The following is a 25496-nucleotide window of genomic DNA, read 5'->3' as shown; positions in this document are numbered from 1 at the left end:
CCCTTCACAGACATCCATTAAACAGAAAAACGCAAATGAATGCCAGAAAACGTGAGAACCCCAAAACCCCATCTCCCTCCCACGCACAATCCGTCCCGTACACCACATGCAAACAATGGTAAATCCCCATAAAGAGACACCTCTATCATCTCAGCAACGCCCTCCCCACCTCTGCGACCCCATCCTTCACCGTCTCTGTGACCCCGTCTCTCAGCGTCTTGTGACCCCGTCCCTCAGCGTCTCTGTGACCCCATCCCTCAGCGTCTCTGTGACCCCGTCCCTCAGCGTCTCTCTGACCCCATCCCTCAGCGTCTCTGGGATCCCGTTCCTCCCTGTCTCTGTGACCCCGTCCCTCACCGTCCCTGTGACCCCGTCCCTCAGCGTCTCTGTGACCCCGTCCCTCAGCGTCTCTGTGACCCGTCCCTCCCTGTCTCTGTGCCCCCGTCCCTCAGCGTCTCTGTGACCCCGTCCCTCAGCGTCTCTGTGACCCCTTCCCTCCCTGTCTCTGTGACCCCGTCCCTAACCGTCTCTGTGATCCCGTCCCTAACCGTCTCTGTGACCCCGTCCCTCAGCGTCTCCGTGACCCCGTCCTTCACCTTCCCTGTGACCCCGTCCCTCAGCGTCTCTGTGACCCGTCCCTCCCTGTCTCTGTGACCCCGTCCCTCAGCGTCTCTGTGACCCGTCCCTCACCGTCTCTGTGACCCCGTCCCTCAGCGTCTCTGTGACCCCTTCCCTCCCTGTCTCTGTGACCCCGTCCCTAACCGTCTCTGTGATCCCGTCCCTAACCGTCTCTGTGACCCCGTCCCTCAGCGTCTCCGTGACCCCGTCCCTCAGCGTCTCTGTGACCCCGTCCCTAACCGTCTCTGCGGTCCCATCCCTCAACGTCTCTGTGACGCCTTCCCTCCCTGTCTCTGTGACTCCGTCCCTAACCGTCTCCGTGCCCCCGTCCCTCAGCGTCCCTGTGACCCCTTCCCTCCCTGTCTCTGTGACCCCGTCCCTCAGCGTCTCTGTGACCCCTTCCCTCCCTGTCTCTGTGACCCCGTCCCTCACCGTCTCTGTGACCCCGTCCCCCCCTGTCTCTGTGACCCCGTCCCTCAGCGTCCCTGTGACCCCGTCCCTAACCGTCTCTGTGATCCCGTCCCTAACCGTCTCCGTGACCCCGTCCCTCAGAGTCTCTGTGACCCCGTCCCTCAGCGTCTCCGTGACCCCGTCCCTCAGCATCTCTGTGACACCATCCCTCAGCGTCCCTGTGACCCCGTCCCTAACCGTCTCTGCGGTCCCATCCCTCAACGTCTCTGTGACGCCCTCCCTCCCTGTCTCTGTGACCCCTTCCCTCCCTGTCTGTGACCCCGTCCCTCACCATCTCCGTGATCCCACTCCCGCAGCACTAATGTTGTTTCGGCCTCTCTGCTCGCTGTAGGTTACTCCATGGGGAGGGCTGTATATGGGAACGCCTCCCTCTACGTGGTGGGTGCTCCCCGCTATCAGCACAAGGGAAAAGTCGTCGTCTTCGGCCAGGGAAGCAACGAGACCCATCGGGAACCAATGCAGCACATTAACGGAGAACAGGTTCGGTCCTCTGAGGAGGAAGAGAGAGAGAGAATCAGTGTGCGAGGGGTGTCATTGGAGTGTGGGGCCCGACGGTGTGGAGGGATATTCATTCTTTGTCTAACTCCGGTAATGTGTGACCCTGATAGTGTGTTGGGGCGGTGGGAACAAACCATCACACCATCACTGCGGGAGTGTATGATGCGACGGCGTGATGGGGCTGCGCTCTGTCTCACCCCGAAAGTGTTTTAGGACCGTGTGGCGGAAACTGCACTTTGTGTCTCTCCCTCCCAGGTCGGTTCCTACTTTGGCGCGGAGATCTGCGTCCTAGACCTGGATGGGGACGGTGGGACTGATCTGCTTCTGATCGGAGCTCCTCTCTACTACCAGCCTGGACACGGCGGAATGGTCAAGGTCTGCTCCCTCTCTCCCGAGGTGAGGGCCAGAGAAGAGCCGAGCACTAACATCTCCTAAACAGACTCCCCTCCCCGCTCTCCCTCCGCGCGTCTTAGTTCTATATTATAGTGGTGAATGTTTACTTGGAGAGGCTAGAGGGAGTCGTTATTCTCCTAAGTACACAGAAGATAAGATAAAGATTAACTTTATGTATCACATGTACATCAAAATATCGAAACATACAGTGAAATGAGTCGTTTGATTGAACGGCCAACACTGTCTAAAGCTTTAAAGGTTCAAAGATTAATTCTATTATCAAAGTATGTATTCAGAATACAACTCTGAGATTCGTCTTCTCCAGATAGCCATGAAACAGAAAAACCATGACTGCCTTTGAAAGAAAAGACAACACCCTTGCCCCCGCACAAAAAAGGAGGATGAAACAAAAACTCACAAACCCCAAACCCCAACCACATTAACCTCCGTCTTTCGAATGTGGGAGGAAACCAGCGCTAACGGAGGAAACCCACGCAGTCATGGGGAGAACTTACAGACTCCTAACTCCAAACTCCAGGAATTGAGGCCAGATCGGGGCTTTACGCGAGCTGCCATGCCACCGTGCTGGCCGGCCTACCCAACGTGGTCCGCTATATTATAGTCTTGCTTAAAGTTATGAATAGTCGTGAGAAAGCACTGATGAAAACTTTCATGGCCTTGTCAAACTTCAATGTACAAGCGATCCTATAGAAACTTACGGAAGGAAATAGAATCAAAACTTGAAAAATATGTTTTACTCTAGGGAAAAAGAATGGGAGAAAATATTTATAGAAAGGTAATGAAGCGGAGCCTCTAGATGGGGCAAGTAATTTACTTATTAATTTAGAGATACAGCACAGTAACGGGCCATTCTGGGCCACTGAACGCTCGCTGGTCAACTACACCTATGTTACCAACTATCTCCTAACCCCTAAGCCTTTGGAATGTGAGAGGGAACGGGAGCACCTGGAGGAAACACACGTGACCACGCGGAGATCGCGCACACTCCTTGTAGGCAGCGGCAGGAACTGAACACCGGTCGCTGGCGCTGTAAGGCGTTACGCTAACTGATACTCTACCATGATGCCTACCATACAAGTTAAATATTGTAGGTACACGCCAAAGATCTGAAAAGAAAACGATTTCTTTTTGCTAGAGGTCTGTAGTAGTCTAAACACCGCAATCAGAGCTATATGAAAAAAATAGACAATTTCCTTGATCAGCGAAGACAGAAAGTAAACTTACTGGGAGAAACAAACCAATGAACTATAGACTGAGAAAATCCAAACAGTTAAGAGCCATAACTTGCAAAATGTTTGATACTTTATGCCAAAATGTATCCACGATTGTTTATCTCTATCATACCTGGAATAGTAGTGATCGTTCTTCTCCACTCTCTGCCCTTCCTCCACTCTCCCCCACCACCCACGAACTCCCGCCCCTCTTTCTTCCTTTGCCGTCTTCTCTCCCACCTCTCTCTCCTTTTTCCCCTCCTCTGTTTCCCACTTCTATTCCGTCCTCTTCCTCTCCGTCTCGCACCTCACTCCCCTTCTCCTCTCTCCCCCTCTGCTCCCATCTCTCTGTCTCCCCCCCCCTCCCGGTTTACCGGATAACCTCCACCCCCCCCCCCCGTCGCAACTCTCTTCCCTCTCTTTCCCCCCATCCAACTCCCAGGGCAATTTCGTCTGCAACGGCTCACTGCGAGGTAAAGAGGGGGATGGACTGGGACGTTTCGGGTCCTCCATCGCGGTCCTCCGAGACCTGAACGGAGACGGATTGTCAGACGTCGCTGTGGGGGCCCCGCTGGAGAATGACCATCGCGGCAGCGTCTACATCTACCAGGGTGTCTCCGGGGGGCTGGAGAAGGGCTACAGTCAGGTAAAGCGATAGGGGGACAGGGGGCTTCTCCTCTGATCGGGAGCCAACACATTTTCTCCCCACAATGATTTCCTCCCTGCACAGCTTCTCTGTATCTCTCACCCCCTGTCTCTTTCTTTCCTCACCCCCTTCCCTGCTCTCTCCACCCCTTCCTCTCTATTTTTGCTAATAGGCAGAATGGGGTTGGCCGGGGAGATTAATGGGTTGGGGAGGGTAAAGGGGCAGGGATAGGGTAAATAGAGTTGGTGAAGATATATGGCTTCGGCGACGAAAGTTAATGAGCCGGGAGAAGGGTTAACGGGATCTGAGAGAGGTTAACGGAGTCGGGAAGATCAATGGGGTGACACGTACCCTGTGATGGGTTAAAGAACCAGCAGGAATGGAAAACACTTTGGAGTGTGGTATTGCTGTTAACTAATGCTATTTATTAGTAACTATGCAATACAATAATATAAATTCAGATAAATCAAACAGGTTAGCAAAGATTATATATATATATATATATATATATATATATATATATAAGTGTGGAAATGTGAAAACCCAGCTTCTTCAAGCCTAGGGGTAAAATGGACACAGCCTTACGGTGATGGGTAAAGTTCAGTTCAGTCTGTGGTATTGAGTTGAGCAGTGATGGAGAGGTAGAGAGGTGTTGTGGTTGTTCGAGCAAGCCGATGCCGTCGATTCTTCCCGTTGTCCTCTGAAATCCTTTGGATGTCACCGAATGTGACCACAACAAGGGGACTGTTTTCTGTGGTGGAGTTATCAACCCAGGCGAGGGTTGGCCACACTAATAACTTCCCACCGGTCACACCTTTTCCACACTGTGAGAGCCACTGATTGATTCTCCTGATCGATCCTGTACAAACCCACCTTTCTGTGGGCACAACAAAGCTCATCCAGTGTCCAAAACCAGGTGTGTCTAACAACCAGCCGACCTGGTATTTGTCTCAGCATGCTGAACACCAGCTGTCCATCAAGTAGCTGCTCCCGTCTCTCTCTGTAGGAACTCAGAAGCTGGCAGTGTCCTTGCAGAATTCCCAAACAAACTGTGAGCAGTCTTCGTCGGTCTCTCTCTTAATAACAAAGTGTTTGTGCTGCACAGCTCTCGCTCTGTCTTTTAAAAGCACAGTCCATAAGGGATAATTCAGGAACCCGTCACAGGCGTCAGTGGGGGTTAATGGTTTTTGGGGAGGATTAAAAGGGCTGGTGAGGTGCGGGGTTAATGGGGTGGGGAAAAGTTAAAGAGTCAAGAGCGGTGACCGTGCCGGAATTACCTCCGCGGCCGGGATGGTAAACTTTCCCAAGGTGGTGGCGTTGCCAGCATTGTTACCGCTGCCAGGGCGATTGCCATTTCCAGGATGCTAACAGTTACCTGGGGAGTTAACTGGCTCTGACTCCTCTCTCCTCACAGCGAATCACTGGCGGCCAATTCTCCCCGCCCCTGATGTTCTTCGGACAATCAGTGCAGGGGTCTATGGACATGACGGGTGATAAACTGACAGACATCGTGGTCAGTGCGGCCGGGAACGTCGTCCTCCTCCGGTGAGACCCGTCTCCACCGAGCCTCGTTACATGACAACCGACCCCAGAAATGTCCAGCCTCCTGCGCCCTCTGGTCTCAATACAGCCCGCCCTTCATACCCGGCTCGATAACCTCTGATCCACCATAACCCTTCTCCCACAGGCTTCTGACTCCACAACAGCGCTGAACACAGCCTGCAATCCGATGCGATCTCAGGCCCCACCGTAGTCTGATCCCGCGCTTCTCCGTCTTCAAACTTAACCCCCGATTCCTACCGCTCCCTCTCTTCCGTATTTCGGTATGGGGTAACAGTAATGGAGAGACCGATTTTCCTTCATTGTGTGCAGTTCCAGGCCGGTACTGGAGGTAGACGTGGATCTGCAGTTCCAGCCGGAGGTGCTGGGTCTGCAGAGTTACCGGTGTCCGTGGTCCGATTCCAAGACGCGGCTCGTCAACAACGTCAGCATCTGCTTTAATCTGTCAGTGAAGGGACATGCTCCTCCAGGTAACTCCTCCCTCCCGGTATTCCCTCCCTCCTCCCCCACTGCTGCCACAGAACAACATATTTTTGCATCGCATCAAACGTGTTCAGTTCTGGTCCCTTCATTATAGAAAGGATGTGAAAGCATCAGAGAGGGTGCCGAAGAGATTTACCGGAATATAGCCTGGATTAGAGAATCGAAATAGTTTAATGTAATTTCCAGTGCATCGTTGTGAAAGAGAGCGACATAATTGATACTCCGGACCCGATGCAACACAAAAACGCAATAAATATAGATACATAAGATGGCTTATATGGATAGATTGGTCGTATGTACATAGAATGACGCTAGGTATAGGGGTATCTGTACATAACGTGATTCTGACAGAGAGTGACGGGGAGTTGTGTGGGTCAGTGGGTAGAGGAGTTTGTCAGCCTCACTGCTTGGGGAAAGTGACAGATTTTGAGTCTAGTGGTCCTGGCGTGGATGCTACGTAGTCTCCTCTCCGATGTTAGTGGGACAAACAGTCCATTAGGAGGGTGGCTGGGATCCTTCACGATATTGCTGGCTCCTTTCCGGTAGTTTGCTGTATGCCCTTGTTGAGGGATAGGCTGCGAGTGCTGGTGACGCGTTGACCAGTTTTGACTACCTGTTGTAGAGCTTTCTTGCCCCCTAAGGTACAGTTTCTAATTCGCACGGTGATGTTATGATACTCTCGACGTATCTGTAGGAGGACGTGAGTATTTATGTACATAGTCCAGCTCTCTTCAGTCTTCTCAGAAAGTAGAGGCATTTTTGATTTACTTGTTAGTGTAGGGTGTGTTCTGGGACCATGAGAGCCCGTGTCGCCGATGTAAAGAGGGGTGTAGGTGGTGCATTTTTTTCTGAAGTCGAATACCATCTACTTTCCCTTAATGCCATTGAGAAAGAGGTTATTTGCCCGGCACCGGGCCTTGAGCTCTTCCAGATCCTCTGGTATAGGCAGTTGGTGATGAGCCCGACTACTATAGAGTCCTCAGCGACCTTGGCAGTGTGATTACTCAGGGATTTGGCCGTGCAGTAAGCCTGGTTTATACTTAAGGCTGATTTATACCTCTGCTCTACGCGTCGCCGTAAGGTCTGCGTCGACGCAGACCCTACGCGAGAGTTTGCGTTGCTGCGACGCGCACACGCAGACTGCAGCAGCTGTGATTGGTCCGCTTGGTAGACCTAAACTTCTTCGGTATAGGCATCACCGGAAGAGGCTTCGCCGTAGTGAATTTTAAAATGCAAACAACAGGAATTCTGCAGATGCTGGAAATTCAAGCAACACACATCTAAGTTGCTGGTGAACGCAGCAGGCCTGGCAGCATCTCTAGGAAGAGGTACAGGCGACATTACTAACTCTTCCTTCAGTTGAAAAATCTCTTACTAACCCTTCCTTCAGTTAGTCTTGGCCTGAAACGTCGACTGTACCTCCTCCTAGAGATGCTGTCTGGCCCGCTGCGTTCACCAGCAACTTTGATGTGTGTTGCTTGAATTTCCAGCATCTGCAGAATTCCTGTTGTTTGCGTTTTAAAAGACGCTCGCGTCTTTACCCCGAGACTACCATGACCATGAAGCCTTGCGCGGGCAGGTGAGTGCGCATGCGTGACATGCGCGCATTGCCGAGCGACGCAAACATTCCAACGCACAGGTATAAATGCTCACAACGCGCGTACGCTACTGCGTAGGTTACGGCGTACAGTTCACGCAGAAGTAACGTGTGAGCAGAGTGTACAGTGCGCTCAGCTCACAGCCTTGGGGGCACCCGTGTTGAGGATGATGGAGAGGAGCGATTGTGCATCCTGAATATCTTCTGTTGGTTAGGAAGTTCAACACCCATGGTCTGTGGGGCAAGAGTGTTGAAATCCGGAAACGGCATTCTTACGTAAGTGTCCCTGTTTTCTAAGCGTATCAGGACCAGCTGCACGGCATATGCTATGACATCTGCTGGCGAGCGTTCCTGACGGTAAGCATATTTGTAAAGCGTCCATTTGGTAGGGATGAAAGTCTTGCTGTGTGTCATTGCAGGCCATTCAAAGCACTGCACGATGATTGGCGCCAGTGCCAAGTTTAGTTCTGAAGGTGGTAGAATGGTGGCTGATTTGAAGCCCGTGGGGACAGCAGCCTGGGTGAGTGACGTGTGCAAGGTATCCGTGATGACGTCAGTGAGCTGGTGTGCACATTCCCCGAGTAAGCGGCCTGGGATGCTGTCTGGCCCGGCACCTTTTCGGTGGTTAACTCTCTGCAGAGTCCTTCCCACGCCTGCTGCTGTCACAGACAACGGCTGCTCACCTGGGAGAGGAAGCTGTTGGGGCGAGCGTTGTGTTGCACGCCTCGAGTTAATAGGAGTTGTTTAGGGCGTCGAAGACTGGTACCGGCGACGCTGTTTTTTTCCCCCGGCGCAGTCAGTGGTGCCCGTGATTCCCAGCCCCGCACGCCGGGCGATTATCGGACAGGCGTTTATGAATATTTTTATGCGTAGACGGTCTTGCCTGAGTTTTGTTTTTTCCGGACCTGAAGGAGACACGTCTCATTAGGAAACGTCGGGCTTTACTCTTCGGAGCAAAGGAAAATAGCAGGCGGTTTGATACAAGTGTACAAGACGATAAGAGGCATAGATCGAGTTACAGAGAGAGCCTCTCCCCCCACCCCCACCCCCAGGGTGCCAGTACGGGAGAACATCAACTTAAAGTGATTGCAGAGGAGTATAGGGCGGCGGGAATGCCGGAGGTGGGTTGTTTATTACACAGTAGTGGGTGTGTGGAATTTGCTTCCGGATTGGTGGGTGTGATAGAGACATGTACACTAGGGATATGTACGGAACTTTTTGAGAAGGTCGTATTTGAAAGAAGAGTGGATGGAATGTAGATGGGAAGCATTTGATTGATCTTGGGCTAGGTTACAAGGTCGGCACAATGGAGTGGACCGAATAGCCCGTACTATGATTTGTGTTAACTCTTCCCACTTCTGCCGCCTCCAGATCCGCTGACTGTGATCCTGACCTACCAGCTGGACCTGGACAGGAATCGTCACTCTCCCCGGGCTCAGCTGGAGACAAGCGAACACCCTTTCACCCGCTCCCTCAACCTGTCCGGAGACAGCACGTGCGTCCAGCACAACATTTGGTTGCCGGTGGGTGTTCACCCTACTCCTCAAAATATAGCCTCTGGGGTCCGAATTACACCACCTCCCCGAAGGGGAATTTGGTCAAACCCCTGTAGTGCGTGTCCTACCGTTATACATCGACGTATACCTTCATATACAGAGGTCTCTCTGTTCCTCGGCACTCCTCACTATTCAGTCTTCTTCAGTGGCGTCCCGGGAACACTGGGCGCCGAGATGCTAACAACAGGAGGTTGTGGGATTCCTGGAATGACGGTAGTCATGGGATACAGGGAATGGGAGGTTATTGAAATATAAGACATCTGTCGACGGTTAGATACCGGGAATTCTGGTGGTTGGATATCCTTATAACGGTGCTGGGATCCCGGGAGCGAGAGGTAGTGCGAACCCGGGGGTGCCGGGCGAGGTAATGCCCGGAACGCCGGGCAATGGATCCCGAGGAACAGTTTGCTGGAAGTGCCGGCTGTGGGATCCCTGGTGCATAAGGCAGCGAGAGTATCCAGGAACTCCAGACGCAGGGATCCCAGCAATTCTAGCACATGAACCCTGGTAACTACAGGGGTTAGAACCACGGGAATTCTGCAATAGTTTTCTAGGAATGATGGCGGTGGAATTACAGGAATTATGTAATGGGACGCTGAAACGTAGGCGCTGTGATCCCGAAAATCCTGCAGCTGGACCATGGGAATGTCATGGGATGGATCATAAGAATTTTGCTGTGGGATGCTGGGGTGCCAGGTGGTGGAATCATGGGAATTCTGACAGTGAAATCCCGGGATTTCTGAGGGTGGGAATCCTGGTAATACCGGCAGAGACTGGAGCATTTGGAGGGCGGGTCTAACTCTGTCTCGCACTAACTGGCCTGCTCTCCCGCGCTCTACCCCCAGGTCTGCGTCGAGGACTCGCTAACCCCTCTGCTGCTCGTCGTCAACTTCTCAGTGACACCGTACCCGCCGTCGGAAGGAGTGACGGAGCACCCCCTTCCCGTTCTGAGCCACCGCTGTCGCACCTCCCTCGACCATCGGGTAAGGTGTGGCGTGGGGGGAGAGGAGGGTGGCATTCGGCAGGGGCAGGGAGTAGCGCAGAGGGATGAGGAGGAAAGGGGAGTTGGAGAGAGGGTGGGGGACAGGGAGAGAGGAGAGGGGAGGAAAGAGGGCAGGGAGAGGATGAGGAAGGGGAGAGCGGGGAGAGAATACAGGGGAGGGGGGGAGAGACGAGAGAGGATATAAGAGGAAGTAGCGGAAAGAACAACGGGAAGGGGATAGGGGAGGAAGGAGAGTGATAGACCGTGATGAGGTGATGGGCAATGGGGAAGGAGGGAAGGGAGAGATGTCTCTCTGAGGGGTGCAGAGGGGCGTGTTTCCTGATCGGACACTCATCCGCTGCCATTTCCTCTTCAGCTCCATATGGAGAGTAACTGTGGGAATGACGAGATATGCACAGATCGCCTTATTCTCAACGTGAAATACAGCGGGTAAGAAAGCGCCAAGACAGAGGGAAGAATGCTTCTCCTCTCCCTGTCCTTTCCCCACCTGAAACGCCCCACACCGACTTCCCCACACACATCGACCCAGCCTCCCAATGACTTCCCCAAAGTGTCTCCTTTCCCCACACTGACCTCGTCGTACCAATTCACCCCTCGTCCACACACTGACTCTACCTCTCTCCCAGACCCCACCCTCTCCTAAACTGCCCGATCCCTCTTGCCACCCCCGGACTAACCCTCTGTCCCTCCCTCACTGTCAGACAGACCCTCGTGCTGGGCCGGGACACCACTCTGTACCTATGGCTGTTGCTGGAGAACCGGGGCGAAGATTCCTACAGCACCTCCCTCCGCATCCGGCACCCGCCCGGCCTCCAGCAACGCCGCATCCATATCGCCAAGGTGAGTGTGAGGGAAAACTGAAGGAGGGAACGAGGGGTTCCCCGAAACAGCGCTGGCGCTCCATCATTCCTCTGACCTTCCTGCAGAATTCCCTCGTTCCCCGCCGGCTCACGCACGCTCTCCCAACGAGCTCCCTCGTTTCTCTCTGTCCTCCCACCTCGCGGTCTCATTCCTTTCCGACCATTCACCCGAGCTTTCTCATTCCTCTCTCTCTCTCTCTCTCCACCCCCACCCCCCCCCCCCGCCCCGCCGCCCTCTCTCGCTCTCTCTCTCGAAACTCCCACCATCTCTATTGCGGAACTCCTTAATTCCCCTCCGCCTCCCATCCGTAGCGTTCCCTTATTGCTCCCCGTCCTTCCCATGGGACTTCCGCATTTATCTCAGTCCCTCTGCCCCCGAGCTCCTTCATTATTCTCCAGCCTCCCGCAAAGCCACGTTCCTCTCTGCCTCCATTCCGTAGCTTTCCTTCAATCCGCTGACCCACCTGCGGTTCGCCTCCCTTCTCAACGCTGTTCCCTCATGGCCGCCGCTTCCTTGCCTTCCTTCTTCACTGCTTCCTTCGCATTTGCCCTCCAGTCTCAATCTCGGTTCCCTAAGAAAGTTCTCCGTCCTCAACCGACCTTGCCCCCCCCCCCACTTAGAGGCAGCGCTCTGTTCCCTCCCACACTGTTCCCTCTTTGTCGCCTACCCCATACAGATATTCCTATTCGCCCCACGCTCTCGCACGTCGCCCCACTCCTTCTCTTCACCCATCCCTCCTCAAGTTCACCCCATCCTCAGCACCCACACTCTCTACCTCTCTTCCCAGGACAGTAGGGTCGAGTGCAGCTCCAGCCCAGATCCGGTCCAGGGCCATCGCGGGATGTTAGTTTGTTTCATCAGTCACCCCATCTTCAGGCAGGACCACCAGGTAAGTCCCCGGTATCGGGTTACACCCTCGAAAATCCCCTCCCTCCTCCCATCCTTCCCTTGTCTGAACCTCACCCCCTTCTTCCTCCCGATCTGACTTTCACCTCCTCCGTGTCAGCCCCCGGGTCTGATCCATCTCTTACCCCTCCCAGTCTCACTCTCCTCCTCCCTTCATCTTCTTCCCCACCCTTCCCGGTCTGACTGACCCCCCCCCCCCCACCCACTCCTCCCTCCCTCCCCACTGATTCTCTTCCTCTCCCTCCTCCCCGGCCCGGTTTCTCCCACAATCCAACCGCATCTGCTTTTCTTCCATCTCTCTCTCCTGGTCTGACTCCCCCTGCCTCCCTCATTCCTCTCCACCCGCAGTCGCAATCTATCCGCTGTTATAGAACTATGGAGTAGTTCCCTACTACGGTAAGACCACACCTCCTTCTTCACTCCTCCACTCCCACCAGTTTCACCTCCGGGCAGGCGGCTGCATTCAGATCCACCTCTCCATTCCTTTCCAGATCAACCTGAATCTGAGTTTCGATATTCAGGGGCGACCGGACTGGGGAGAAAAGGCGAAGATAGAGGTTGAAGCCCTCAGGTACGTGCCCATCCGTCGTTAATTCTGCGTTTAACCAACCCCCTGCCCCCCAACCTCCAACACCACCACCTCTTTTCATTGAAAGAGATATACAAAGGAGATAGAACATATATCTCGCCCATAAAAAATATTCACTCCTTCCCCCCCCCCCCGCCCTTGGAAATGTTCATGTTTTATTGTTTTTACAACATTGCATCACAGTGGACTTAATTTGACTTTTTTGACACTAATCAACAGAAAAAGGCTCTCCCGTGTCAGATCTCTACAAAGTAATCTAAATTAACTCTAAATATAAAGCACAAAATAATTGATTGCAGAAGTCTTCGCCCCTTTTAATGTGACACACCGAATCATTACTGGTGCAGCCAACTGGTTTTAGAAGTCACATAATTAGCTAAATGGAGACTGTTTTTAGAGACCCGTGTGCAGTCAAAGCGTTTCAATTCATTGTAGTAAAAACACAGCTATATCTGGAAAGTCCAACCGCTGGTGAGTCAGTATCCCGGCAAAAACTACACCATGAAGGCAAAAGAACACTCCAGGCAACTCCACGAAAAGATTATTAAAAATTAGAAGTCAGGAGATAGATACCAGAACATTTCCAGGTCACTGAATATCTCGTGGAGTACAGTTAAGTCAATCATCAAGGAATGGAAAGAATATGACACAGCTGTAAATCTGCCAAGGACAGGCCGTCCTCAAAAACTGAGTGACTGTGCAAGATGGGGACTGGTGAGGGAGGCCACCAAGAGACCTATGACAACTCTAGAGGAGTTACAAGCTTCAGTGGCTGAGATGGGAGAGACTGCGCACACAACAACTGTTGCCCGGGTGCTTCACCAGTCGCAGCTTTATGGGAGAGTGGCAAAGAGAAAAACTCGGATGAAATCTGGGCTAGAGTATCCCAGAAGGCATGTGGGAACTCTGAGGTCAGCTGGAAGAAGGTTCTATGGTCTGATAAAACCGCACCTTCATCAAAAACACACCATCCCAACTGTGAAGCATGGTGGTGGCTGCATCATGCTCTGTGGATGCTTCACTGCAACAGGCCCTGGAAGAATTGTGAAGGTAGGGACTAAAATGAACGCATCAAAGTACAGGGAAATCCTGGAGAAAAAACCTGATGCAGTCTGCAAGAGAACTGCGACTTGGGAGAAGAATTGTTTTCCAGCAAGACAATGACCCCAAGCAAACGGCCAAATTTACACAGAAATGGCTTAAAAACAACATAGTTAATGTCCTGGAGCGGCCAACTCAGAGTCCAGACCTCAATCCAATTGAGAATTTGTGGCTCTACATGAAAAGGGCTGTTCACTCACGATCCCCATGCAATCTGACGAGGCTTGTGTACTTTTGTAAAGAAGATTGGGGAAAATATCAGCGAGTGTCCAGATGTGCAAAGCTGATAGAGACCTATTCACACAGACTCAAGGTTATAATTTCTGCCAAAGGTGCATCTACTAAATACTGACTTGAAGGGAGTGAATACTTGTGCAATCAATTATTTTGTGTTTTATATTTGTAATTAATTTAGGCCATGTTGTGGAGATCTGTTTACACTTTGACACGAAAGAGTCTTTTTCTGTTGATCAGTGTCAGAATGGCAAATTAAATCCACTATGATTCTATGTTGTAAAACAAAAAAATCAATAAAACGTGAAAACTTCCATGGGTGTGGGGTGGGGGGGGTACTTTTTATTGGCAGTGTAGCATGGACAGTACAGGTACTGTACTTCGGGCATCATGTTGGTTTAACCAAGTCCAATCCAATGCCTCCTTCCCACACAGCCCTCCAGTTTTCTATCGACCATGTGCGTAGTCTCCTCATGTGTCTGCTCCTAGCAGCACCCAGCAAGTACGTTCACCCTACCACTTCCTGTGTGCGAAACTCTACCTCTGACACCCCACCCTCACCATACCTCCCTCCAATCACCTTAAAACGCCCCTCGCGTCCGCCATTTCCGCCCTGGGGGGAAAAGAGCTGACTTTTCATTGCACATGTGACAATAATAAAACAATTTACCGATAATCGCATCTGCTCCCCCTTCACCAGAAGATACTGAAAAAACGCATAACACCAGGCGGAAGGACAGCTTCTATCTCGCTGTTCTAAGACTGTTCAATGGTCCCTTCGTCCGATAAGATGGAATGTTGACCTCACAATCTACCTCGTAATGATCTTGCACCTCACTGCTCTTCCTCTGTAATAGTAACATTTTATTCTGTATTGTGTTGTTGTTTTTTCCACGTTCTACTTCAATTCACTGTGAGGATTTGACAATATGAACAGTATTCAGGACCACTGGTCCATTCCATAATCATAGACCATTCCAACTACAAAACTTCGGTGCACGTGACGACAATAAACCAACTTAAAAATTCCAGTTCCGCTCTTACACTTCCCAATTAATTCTGCAGCTCCAACACGGACAGCATTACCGACGAGACAACCCGCAACGTAAAGATACCCTTTAAGTATGCCGTCGATGTCGTGGTGAGCAGGTGAGCCTCCGGAGGTCTCGCCAGCCACCCCCCCCCCACCCGCGTTGGGGAGGGGACTGAGGGGTGGGCAGGATCGGGAGAATGGAGGGGACAGGAGGAAAGGGGAGAGGGCAGGAGATTGAGTGCAGGGGGAGATTGGGGATACAGGGGAGGGGACAGGGGGAGAGAGAGGGGGGAGTTGACTGAGCAGAGGGGGAGAAGGGAATGGAATCAAGGGAGGGGGAGAAGGGGCGGGATTTTGGAGAACAAACAGAGGGGAGAGGATTAAGGGCAGGGTGAGAGGGGAAAGGACAGGAGATGGGACAGAGAGGGGGAATGGTACGGGGTAGAGGAGAGCAGGGTGAAGATGACTCAAAGGATGGGGGGATGGGCAGTGGAGAAGGCAATACAGGAGGGGAACAGGAATGGGGAGACGGGCAGGAGGAGGGGACGGGACTGAGAAGAGAGGCGATGGTCTGTTAATGCGCAGACTGACTGTAAACTCGTTTCCTCGCAGTCCTCGGGCCACACACTACATACGGTTCACGGGGGACGATCAGCAGCAAAAGGAGGTGGCTCACACCTACAAGGTACTACCTCAGTAAGCTGTCTTCCCCTCCACTTACCCTTCCCTCTCATTCCCATCCCTCTCTCCTCAACTTTTTTCCAGCCCATGCGTCCTCCCCTCTACCCTCTCGGTTTCTACCCTCTAACCACCCGCCCCTACAACCTCCTACCCCTACCCCTCACTTCCAGACTCCCTCCACCCACCATATTACCTCCGCAGCCGCCAATTCCAAACCACCAGCAACCTCCCCCTTCTGCTCCCTCTCCCACCCCTTCCACCCTACCCTACCTTTCTCCCACTCCTCTACATCTAGGCTCCATTCGCCTCCCCATGCACCACCCTTCGATAATTTCGCCCTCCCCTCCCTCTCTCCTCCCTCCCACCTCCAGCCCGATAGGTGCGAGGTTCCGTCGGGACCGAGGACGATGAATGAACGGGAAGGAGTGGGGCCCCGGCGGGACTGCGGACGATCGGAGCGAACGGGAAGGGGCCGTGTCCCGACAGAAAGGCGGGCGATGGGAGTGATTAAGATGGGCCGGGGTCCCGTCGGGGCGCGGACGATGGGAGTGAGTGGGAAAGGACAGTGTCCTGTCGAAAGTTTCTCACGCCTCTCTCTTTTCTCCCAGGTGGAAAATCTGGGCCCCTACCCTGTCCCGCTCATACTGAACATCAGCTTCACCTCGAAGATCGGGAACTTTGTTTCATGGAGAGCGCAGGTTGATCATGAAGGCACTGTGGTGAGTCTCGGTCACTAATCTTGGAGCGTGGACACTTTACCCCCGTACCCAAGGATGATGTGAGCACAGGTGCGGGCTCTCCAGCGGGTCCGAATTGGCTGTTCAGACAACCAGTTACCCTAGTAACATAGGGGGGTCTGTTCGAGCCTCACGGGGATCGGGATAGCGGGAAGAGAAAGGCGGGATGAGAGAGAGAGAGAAAGAAAGAAAGAAAGAGGAGGAAGACAAAGAGGGCAAGGGTAGGACGGCGGGGGGGGGTAATAAGAGGGAGATCCGGGTGGAAAAGGTAGGGGGATAGGAGTGGTGTAAGGAAGTGAGAGAGAGGGTGGAGAAATGGACCGGAGCGAAGTAGAGAGAAGGAGAAGAAGAGGACGTGGGGGGGGGGGAGGGGGGAATTGAAGGGGAAGGAGATGAGAGAGGGGGAGGGACAGGAAAATAGAGAGGGGAGAATGAGTAGATGGGAGAAGGCGCGTAAATGGGAGGTGAACGAGTAGAGGGGAGGAGGAAGGGAGAGTGGAGGCAGAAGATGGAAGAGAAGGGTGAGAGAATGGGGACGGCGAATGAGTGAGGGTGGGTGGTGGAGAGAGTAGGGGAGAGGAGTGGAAGAGAGTAGGTATGAAAGACGTACGGAGGAGAGAGAGGGGAAGGGGTGAGGAGAGGGAGGTAGGGAGAGACGGACAGAGAGAGGAAGATGGAGTGCAGGGAGAAATGAAGAGGAGAGTGGCGGTGGGGGGGGGCGTGAATCACGGAGTGGGCGAGAGATGGAGAGGGAAGTGAGGAGGGGGAGAGAGGGAGGTTACAGACAGCCAAGGGAGGGGTGTTCTGTGTAAAGAGTACACTAACGTGACCTGTTCCCACCTACAGAGCCAGAATCTGAAGTGTAGTGACCCCATGGACTCTCCGAAAGACGCCATCCAGGATCTCCTCAAGGAAGAGGTTAGAGGAAGCAAATGCGGGGCAGCATGGAAGGAGAGACGGTTCGGCGCGGGACAGCGGTAGAGTGGGGAGGTAGAGCCGTGGAAAGGGCGGAAGGTGCGAAGGGAGAGGCTAAGAAGGAGGTGGGAGCTCCGGAAAGCCTCTCTCCTCCTTCTCCGCCCAACCCGCGCGCTTCCCCTTCCCAGATTATTCAGCCTTCTCCCTCCCTCAATACCCCGACAACCCCTCCCCCACTCCTTGATCCACCACTCTCTATTTATGCTCCACATTCTCCCCCAACCCTCGCACCCGGCCCCCCGACTTGCCACCCCTCTCCAGCCCCGACAACTAACCCATCTACATTTGTCCCCAGAACCCACTCTTCCCCTACCCGCCCCAGCCCCTCCTGCCCTGGCTACATCATCCCCTCGCTCTGCAGTTCCGACTCTCTTCCCTTTCCACCCCTCCCAGACTACTCCCCGAACCCTTCCCCCCCCGAACTTTACTCCACTCAACCCTCCCGACAAGACACCTATCTGCCCCTTCCCTCCCCATCCCCATCTCTCCTTCTCTCCCTACGCACCTTTGCCCCGGTACCACCGACTTCCGTCTCTTCCTTCGGTTCCCAACTCCGCCCTCCTCGAAACATCCCAGATCACTCCCCCACCCGAGACACAACCTCTCGACCGGCCCACCAGCACCCAGCGCTCTCTCGGACAACAAGGCCAGGAACTGTGTGTAGCTCTGGAGCGCTGCTCGTACAGTCCGAAGTGGGGGGCGGGGGAGAGTTTTCCTCTGTTGCTTTTGCTGACCACAGACTCTTCTCTTCCCCCCCCCCCCACCACCCCCAGGAGATCCCTGGGATTCAGGTCCAGACGGTCGTCTGCAACTTTCGCTCAATCCCCAACAAGATAACCACATTCCACCTGAACGGCTTCACACAGCTACTGGTACTGAGGGGATGGGGAAAAAGGGGGTGGAATGGGGACGGGACGTGCGTAGGGGTGTCACGGTGACGGGGAGGTGCTGGGGGGGGGAATGGTGGGGTTCACGGAGACGGAGGGGTGCTGGGGGAGGGGAGGGTCACAGACGGGCTTAGGAGAAGAGGTTTCTGGGAGGGGAATCTGTGAGTGTGTTCGAGCCGTCTCTGATCCCACCCTGTTTGCGCCTCCCCACAGCCTAGCGGGGACACACCCACGATGACCCTGCGGAGCTCGGCTCTCCTCTCTGTGAACAGCTACCGCCACGTCAGCCAAAACGAAGAACGCAGCCAGAAGGCGAAGGTAATGAATGCGCACAGCCTGATCCCAAGATCTGGGCGTGGCGAGGCTGTGAGAATGTTCAAGAATCCGTCCCACCCGTCTCAGCTACATTCCCAAAAAAATCTCCCCACAAATCACTCATTAAAACATTCCCACCCCTTCCTATTCACTCCCGCCGCCCGCAGCCACAATGGGACACACCCAACGGGATCTTGCACCTTCCCGGCTCTCCTGCCTTCCGCACTCCCAATGGGAACAACACATTCCCGTTTACTCCCACCGTCCAAATTCCCAACGGGACCCCACCCTTCCGGTTCTCTCCCATCTTACACACTCCCATTGAGACGCACAACTTCCTATTGACTCCCATCGTCCGCACTCCCAGCAGGACCCCGCACTTCCACATTCACCCATTCATTCCGCCCTCCCGACGGGACTCCGCCGCTGCATGTTGATCTCTAGCGTCCGCTCACCGTTGCGATTTGTGTGACTCCCCACGCAGGGACAAACGGAGGTGCAAATCGACCCAAAGAGCAGAAGGACCCTGATGATCATCGGCAGCTTGTCTGGGCTGTTCATCCTCCTGATTATCATCCTCATCCTCTGGAAGGTTAGGGCGCTACATCTCTGGGATGGAGGCAAGGACGGCGAGGAGCGAGGGAGCGCTGCTGAAGGGGGCAGCGAGAAAGGAGGTTTGCGCTCGGAGCGTCGGGCTGAGGGGGAGCACCGGCGGAACGTGAAGAAGAGTGTGGCGCGGGGGGGGGGAAGGATGGAGTGTGGGAGGGGTGATAAGGGGCAAGAAGGGATGAGCTAGGCGGTGGATTGAGGAGGGGATAGAGCAAAAAGGGGAGATAGGAAAAAGAGAGAGGAGGGGCGGCGAGAAGGGAGAAGCGGCCGCCGGCGGGATTGCGTGGGCGGAGGGAGCCCCTTATTGGACAGTTGCTTTGGACATGGGCTGGGATTGGCCGCGCTCCATCTGGGTCAGATCTCTACCCCCTGACTCCAGCCCTTCTCCCTGGTTCCCAGTTCGGATTCTTCAAGCGAACCTCCCCGAAGGATTTTGGCGGCGGGATGCAAGCAGCTGAGAATCAGAAAATGATGGGAATGGACGGGAATGCGGACGCTTCGGCAATGGCCAATGACAACAAGGAACCGGCGAACGGCAGCTCTTCACCGCCCAATGACCAGACGGCACCGTCCAATGACGACGCGACGTTAACCAGTGCGGAAACTTCCCCGTCTCCTTAATCCTCTTCCCATGCCCGGCCCTTTCCCTGTTAACCCCTACAATACTCCCGCGTCGTGATACCCTTTTTCCCTTGCCCACTCCTCAGTTCCGTGTCCCCCCGTCTCATTCTCCCTTAACTGCATCCACACAATGGACTGGGGTCATATTGTCTTCGATCTGGGATCTCAGCCGCTCCGCTTGAAGGGTGGGGGAGGCGAGGGGTTGGGCTGTGCGCTGTCGGGCAACAGTGAGCTAATCAACAGCAAGATAGAGCAACTAAGAGTTTACTTGTCTGGAAGTTGGAGAAGCGAGAGGAGGAAAGGAATAGAGGGAGGGAGAAATGGGAGAGAGAGTGGAGGGAGATGGGGAGAGATGTGGGGTGGAAGGGGAACAATGGAGAAAATGGGGAAGGTAATAGTGGGTGGGAAGGTTCGTAGGGTGAGAGTAGGAGAGAGGCGAGGAAGGAACGGGAGAAATGGTGTGGAGCGGAAAGGAAGGAGCTGAGGAGAAGGCGGCGAAAATGTGTGGAGGGAGTAGAGAGATAGATAAGAGGAGGTGAGAGGGTGGAGTGTGAGTGGGGGGGAGGATAAAGGATGAGTGGGAAGGGGAGGGAATGAAAGCGAGGAAAATAGGAGAAGGAAGATGAACAGATGTTGGGACAGAAAAGGAAGGGGAAGAGTGAAAGGGAGGCGGAAAGAAGTAGAGAAGAGCGCGAGAAGGAGGGTAGCAATGGAGGGAAGAGGGAAAGAGGGAGGAGGAATAGGGGATAGGTGGGGTGTAGAGGGAGGGGGAGAGTGTGGGAAGGGAGTGAAGAGGTAGAAGGGGGAGACAGTGAGGGAGGGAGAGAGATGGAAGGAAAGGGAGGGAATAGAGTTGGTAGCGTCGGAGAACGGAAGGAGGTAGCGCCTATCAGTATGAGAGAGGGAAGAAGGGAAGAGGAAAAGAGGGAGTATTGAGGGAGGAAGCAGCGATTGCAGCTAAGAGGGAGGGTGGGATGGGATTGGGGGGTGGGAGAGAGTGGGAAGGGAGGGATGGGATCAATTTGGGGGAGGGCTGGGTTTGGGTGGGGTGGGTGCTGGGGGGGTGGGAAACAACGTTTGCCTTGGTGCCGCTTTCGGAGGGCCGTTCGCAAGGCGTATCGGCCTCGTCCGCCAACGGGACGTTTGGCTTCTTCCCCGTCCGCGGTTCCCTGCCAGAAATGGTGGGACTGAAGTTCCTCCCGAATCGGCTTCTGGTCATGGACCCTGGTGATCAATTTCATTATTGTTGTGTCGACTGAGATACCGTGAAAAGCGTTTGGAAACGGAATTGCTTCATTATTGGCCCGAGACAGAGTGAAAAGCTTGTAATCTGTTGGCACAGATCAGTTCATTACAGGGTGCATGGCGGTAGCACACGATAAAACAATTAAAGAATGCAGAATAAACTACAGGGAAAGTGTCGAGCAGGCCGACAATAAGGTGCAAAGGCCTGGACCGGGAAGGGGATATGAACGAGGTGAGGGGTACCGGAAACTCGACAGCGGAGCCCGGGGCTGTCAAGCTTTTAGTGGGAATGAGGTGGAGGGAACGGTCTGGGATAGGGGTAGAGCAGGCGGGCGGTTACCCTCGGCATTCTGAAGGGATGGTCTGTGAGAACGACCTGGACGGGATGGAGAAGTCAGTGCCGAATGGGGCGGAGGAGGCCGCTCTCTGCGAAACCCCCACCCCATCTCCAGTCCGTTGAGGGGCACCCTGTGGTAGTCCGGAAGAATCCTACTGGGCAGAACTGTGGAATATATCGGCGAGCCCCGGCTTCCATTTTCCCCGCCAACGCTCCTTTCGTGATTGCTGTCAACCTGACAATTCTCTCCCCGTACCTTCATCTCTCCCAATCTCCGCTTTGCCCACTTTCCATCCCTATCGCCTCGTCCCCTCTCTCCCGCCCTCCACAACCCTCTTACCCCGTTCCATGTCTCCTTCTCCCCCCTCTGAGCCCACTGAACACTCTTCCCAACTCCTCCCCTCCCTCTCGTCACGCTTTCCCCACTCCCCAACCACCTACCACATCCCCAATCCCCATCTCCGCACTCCGCCCCGCCACCATCCGGCTCTTCCTCTCCGCCCAACCCTTTCCTCAACCCGTCCTTCCTTCCCCACCCCAACCTGCTCTTTACCCATCCCTTCCTCCGTCCCCATCATCTCTCTTTCCATATCCTTCGTCCATCACTTCTCAATCTTTTCTTCTCCATCCATTTCTTCGCCCTTTCACTCAGTTCCTCTCTCCCTCCATCTCCTTTCGCACCTGCCTCTGCTTCTCCCTCCCTGGTTCTCCCCCGTCCCCCGCCCCTCTCACAGTCCCCTTCTCTCACTGTCCGTCTCTCCGAGCTCCCTCCCATTCTCTCTTCAATCTCTATCACCGTCTTGTCTTCTCGCCCACCCTGTCACCCCCTCAATTGGACCTTCCCTCTCCCTTCCTCAGTCCCTGCCCTCTCTCTTCCTGACCCTCCCTCCCGCAAGATACCAGCGCTCCCGACATAATCCGTCCCCCAACCCTTAGCCTTTGATGTAGAAAAAGCTAACGAAACCGACCTCTGCAGTCGGAGACAGGCAATTCTGCCCATCTCGTCTGTACTGACCCTCTTGCCAATCCACACCGATCCCACCTGCCGTCGTTGATCCACTACTGTGATCCTTTGCGAATTGCTTGACCCAGAACACGTCCAGATGCATCGTAATTGTTAATTCCACTTTCGCTGGCAGCTCCTTCCACATTCGGACCGCTCCCTGGGTGAAAATGTTGTCCCTCACGTCCGTATTAAATCTCTCCCCCGCCCCCACCTCACCTCAAACCTGCGCCCTCGGTTCTGGATTTCCCACCCATCGGGATAAAGACTGTGCGCGTTCACCCTATCTGTGCTCCTCGTCCTCAGTCTCTTTCCTCCAGGGAAAACAGTCCCAGACTGTCCAGAGTCTCCTTATAACTCGCGCCCTCAAGTCCCGGCAACATTGCCGTGAATATTTTTTCTACTTATAATTGCAGCCTTCACGGGGCCAGAAATGAACGCTATACTCCAAATGCGGGTTCACCAAGGTCTTGACAACTGCAACATAACGTCTGAACCCCTGTACTCAGCGCCCCCCCCAGCGTGCCAAACGCTTTCTTTGCCGTCTTTTCTACCTGTCTCACCCCTCGCTGTGTCAGCGAACCCCATCTACCCCTTCATCTCTCCCATTCTCCAGAACACCCCTTCCTCCCTGCACACAACCTCGTCTCAGAGACCCCCTCCGTCTCCTACATCCTTCCCCGTCTCTGTGACATCCTCCCTCCCCAACACACCTCGCTGTCTCCGTATCCCACTCGGGCCCTACTCTGCTCTCCGTCTCTGTTCCGTTCCACCCACTGCTACACCTCTTCCCATGGTCGTGATCTCTTCCGGTTCCTACAGTCCTTCTCGTCTCTGAGACCCTCTCCCTTCCATTCCTCCTTTCTCGTCTGTGAAGCCACTTCCACTTTCCACCCCTCGCGTCTCCGTGACTCCGGCCGTGCCACGCACTCCTCCCCATCGCCGTGACCACCATTCTCAATCGGTGTGCAACACTGCCACCTGGTGGTCCCAGTTTTAATAAACATGAGGGAGGCGGCTGGGAAGATAACGGGTGTGAGGTGTCGGAGTCGATGATGCAGAAAAAGCTTGTAACCAAGGGATAGAGACAACTTTGTGGAAAGATATAAAAATGAGTAGTTATTTCAAGCATGAAGGACCCTTTAGTATTGGAATTGCCTTATAATTATTCTCACGCGTGCGGGGATAGAGTAAAAAATTGATTCGCATACGGTCCATACAGATTAGATCATTACACTGTGGATTGAGGTAGAACCAGGTAAAACAATAACAGACTGCAGAATAAAGTGCAACAGTTACAGAAAAGTTTCAGTACAGGCACACAATAAGGTGCTGGGACCACGCTGAGGTACATTGTGAGATCAATTGTCCATCTTTTGAGAATCAGAACGGTGAGGTGGAAGCTGAGACAGAAGAAATTCTGCAGATGCTGAAACCTTTCAGCAACACACAGAAAATGCTGGAGAAACTCAGCAGGTCAGGCAGTATCTGTGGAGAGGAATAAACGTTTGACGTTTCCGGCAGAGATTCTCCATAGCTGCTGCCCCGTGTGTCTTGGGTTGGAAGCTGTCCTTCAGTATGGTGGGGTGTGTTTTCGGGCTTCTGTATTTTCTGCCGGTGGGGAGGGGAAGAGGAAGAAGCGAAACATAAATTATTTTCTTATTCTTGCATGAACCGAGCTGCAGCGAAAAGCTCACCTTGCATACTGTTCAGACAAATGGTTCCAGTTGTTGCGCCTCCTTGGCTGTGGCGAACACGTTGATGGACCAGCACAGAGGAGGAACTTGAGGCTCTGAGCCCTCTGGGCCGCTGATGTAAACAGGAGCGTGTGCATCGATCCCGTTCCTGAAGTCGATGGCCAGCTCTATTGTCTTGAGGGAATGCGTGTTGTTATAGCACCATTCATCCTTCAGAAGGTGGCGTCAGCGTACCCGATCAAGGGCGACATCCTCATAGAGTTCAGGAAACGAGTTCCTTTAACTTCTTTTGCGTCTTCTTTCAAATTTGGTTCTGATGCTGTTGGCGCCTGTGACCTACAGTTTAACAGAGTGTTTTCGGGCCGATTGAGCAATCTGGCGCTTTGCTGTCTCCGAGGAGGTCCTGTGAGGTGTTCGGCCTCGAGGCCAAGAAGCTTCAAGACGGGGCGCGAATCTCCACTTCTCACCGACCCCGACAAAGATTGAAACCACTGAGGCCAGCGCGGAAGGCTAGCGAGTGTTCAGCACCGTCTATTCTACCGGCCCCTCGCTCGTTGCCACCTGCGAAAGGTCTCCGCGTGTGACCGTATACCCCGCCCCCTCGCTCGCTACTTCCGAAGGAGACCCTGTGTTCGAATGGTCTCTCTCGCTCCCTTGGTGTTGTCGGAAGATGGTACTGGAGTCCTGGGTCTAGGGCAAAGTTTAATCGACGCGGATTGTGAGTTAGTCTCTGTAGTTCACGTTACGATGTGTTACTGGTTTCTGGTCCCTCCCTTTTCTGTTGCAATTTTGGGCGACATTGAATCGGAGCGGCCTGCAGATAACGACGCTGAGTTGAACTGAATTTTGCCTGGAGTCCTTCAGTTTTGTATTTTAAATTATGTGGTTTTCGCTCGTGTTTTGCTGTGGTTGCAGTTTGAGCTGCTTTTTTTTTGCACACGTGGAGTTGATTATTTTATTTGAATAGGTTCCATGTTTTTCTTCTTTTCGTGGCTGTCTTCGGGGAAGAGGAATCTCGGGGCTGTATACTGCGTACATACTTTGACAATAAATGTACTTTGAACCTTTGAATCCTCTTTCAGTCTTTGAACCACATTACTGAGCTCTCTACCTCCCCCCGTGTACTGGCCAGCGCCTTTTACTTCATCAAGTGGTCTTTGGGTGCTTGAATGGTGTGAGATGTTGCGAGGAGGGGATGCCAAGTTGGAGCCTTGCATCCCCTCCCACCGCCGGGGCGGTGTCAGAAATCGTGAAGTGTTTGACGCGAATGGAAACGTGGTCCAAAGAATCTCAGGCCCCGGGTCACTCCCGGCCTCGGTCGGTCGGGCTTGGCTTTCTTGGAGCATACCACCAGGAATCAGAATCGGGTTTATATCGTTGAGTTATCTCCTGAAAAATAATGTTTTGCAGAAACATGTAAGACAAAAACTGCAAGTTACAAACTAGGAGAGCAAATGAAGAATAATAAGGCAGAGTTCATGGGCCATTCATAAATCTGATAGCAGAGTAGGAGCTGGTCCCGAGTGTGAGTCTCAAGTGTCTTGTACCCCTTCCCCGATAGTAGTAACAAGAAGGAGTCATGTCCCAAGTGGTGAGGATTTTAGTGAG

General features: G+C 53.6%; 1 protein-coding gene across 9 annotated transcripts in view; it reads left to right on the top strand.

Annotated features, from left to right (window-relative positions):
* The window catches only part of LOC134354155 (integrin alpha-M-like), a 67461-nt gene extending 47124 nt beyond the window's left edge, over nt 1-20337 (top strand). For all 9 annotated transcript variants that reach the window (XM_063062987.1, XM_063062984.1, XM_063062986.1 and 6 more), the window contains 19 exons: nt 1421-1569; nt 1843-1983; nt 3655-3858; nt 5273-5403; nt 5731-5888; nt 8870-9021; nt 9900-10037; nt 10413-10486; nt 10759-10897; nt 11706-11807; nt 12316-12395; nt 14814-14897; nt 15394-15466; nt 16071-16181; nt 17046-17117; nt 17948-18046; nt 18275-18379; nt 18861-18968; nt 19385-20337. In XM_063062987.1, coding sequence (XP_062919057.1) covers nt 1421-1569; nt 1843-1983; nt 3655-3858; nt 5273-5403; nt 5731-5888; nt 8870-9021; nt 9900-10037; nt 10413-10486; nt 10759-10897; nt 11706-11807; nt 12316-12395; nt 14814-14897; nt 15394-15466; nt 16071-16181; nt 17046-17117; nt 17948-18046; nt 18275-18379; nt 18861-18968; nt 19385-19606 — 2342 coding nt within the window. In that variant the 3' untranslated portion in view covers nt 19607-20337. The remainder of the gene's footprint in view (nt 1-1420; nt 1570-1842; nt 1984-3654; nt 3859-5272; nt 5404-5730; nt 5889-8869; nt 9022-9899; nt 10038-10412; nt 10487-10758; nt 10898-11705; nt 11808-12315; nt 12396-14813; nt 14898-15393; nt 15467-16070; nt 16182-17045; nt 17118-17947; nt 18047-18274; nt 18380-18860; nt 18969-19384) is intronic.
* Nucleotides 20338-25496: the final 5159 nt, after the last annotated feature.

The sequence above is a fragment of the Mobula hypostoma genome, chromosome 11 (genome assembly GCF_963921235.1).
Source record: "Mobula hypostoma chromosome 11, sMobHyp1.1, whole genome shotgun sequence".
Taxonomy (NCBI): Eukaryota; Metazoa; Chordata; class Chondrichthyes; order Myliobatiformes; family Myliobatidae; genus Mobula; species Mobula hypostoma.
Note: the sequence above shows the minus strand (reverse complement) of the source record. Positions and strands in the feature narration are given on the sequence as shown.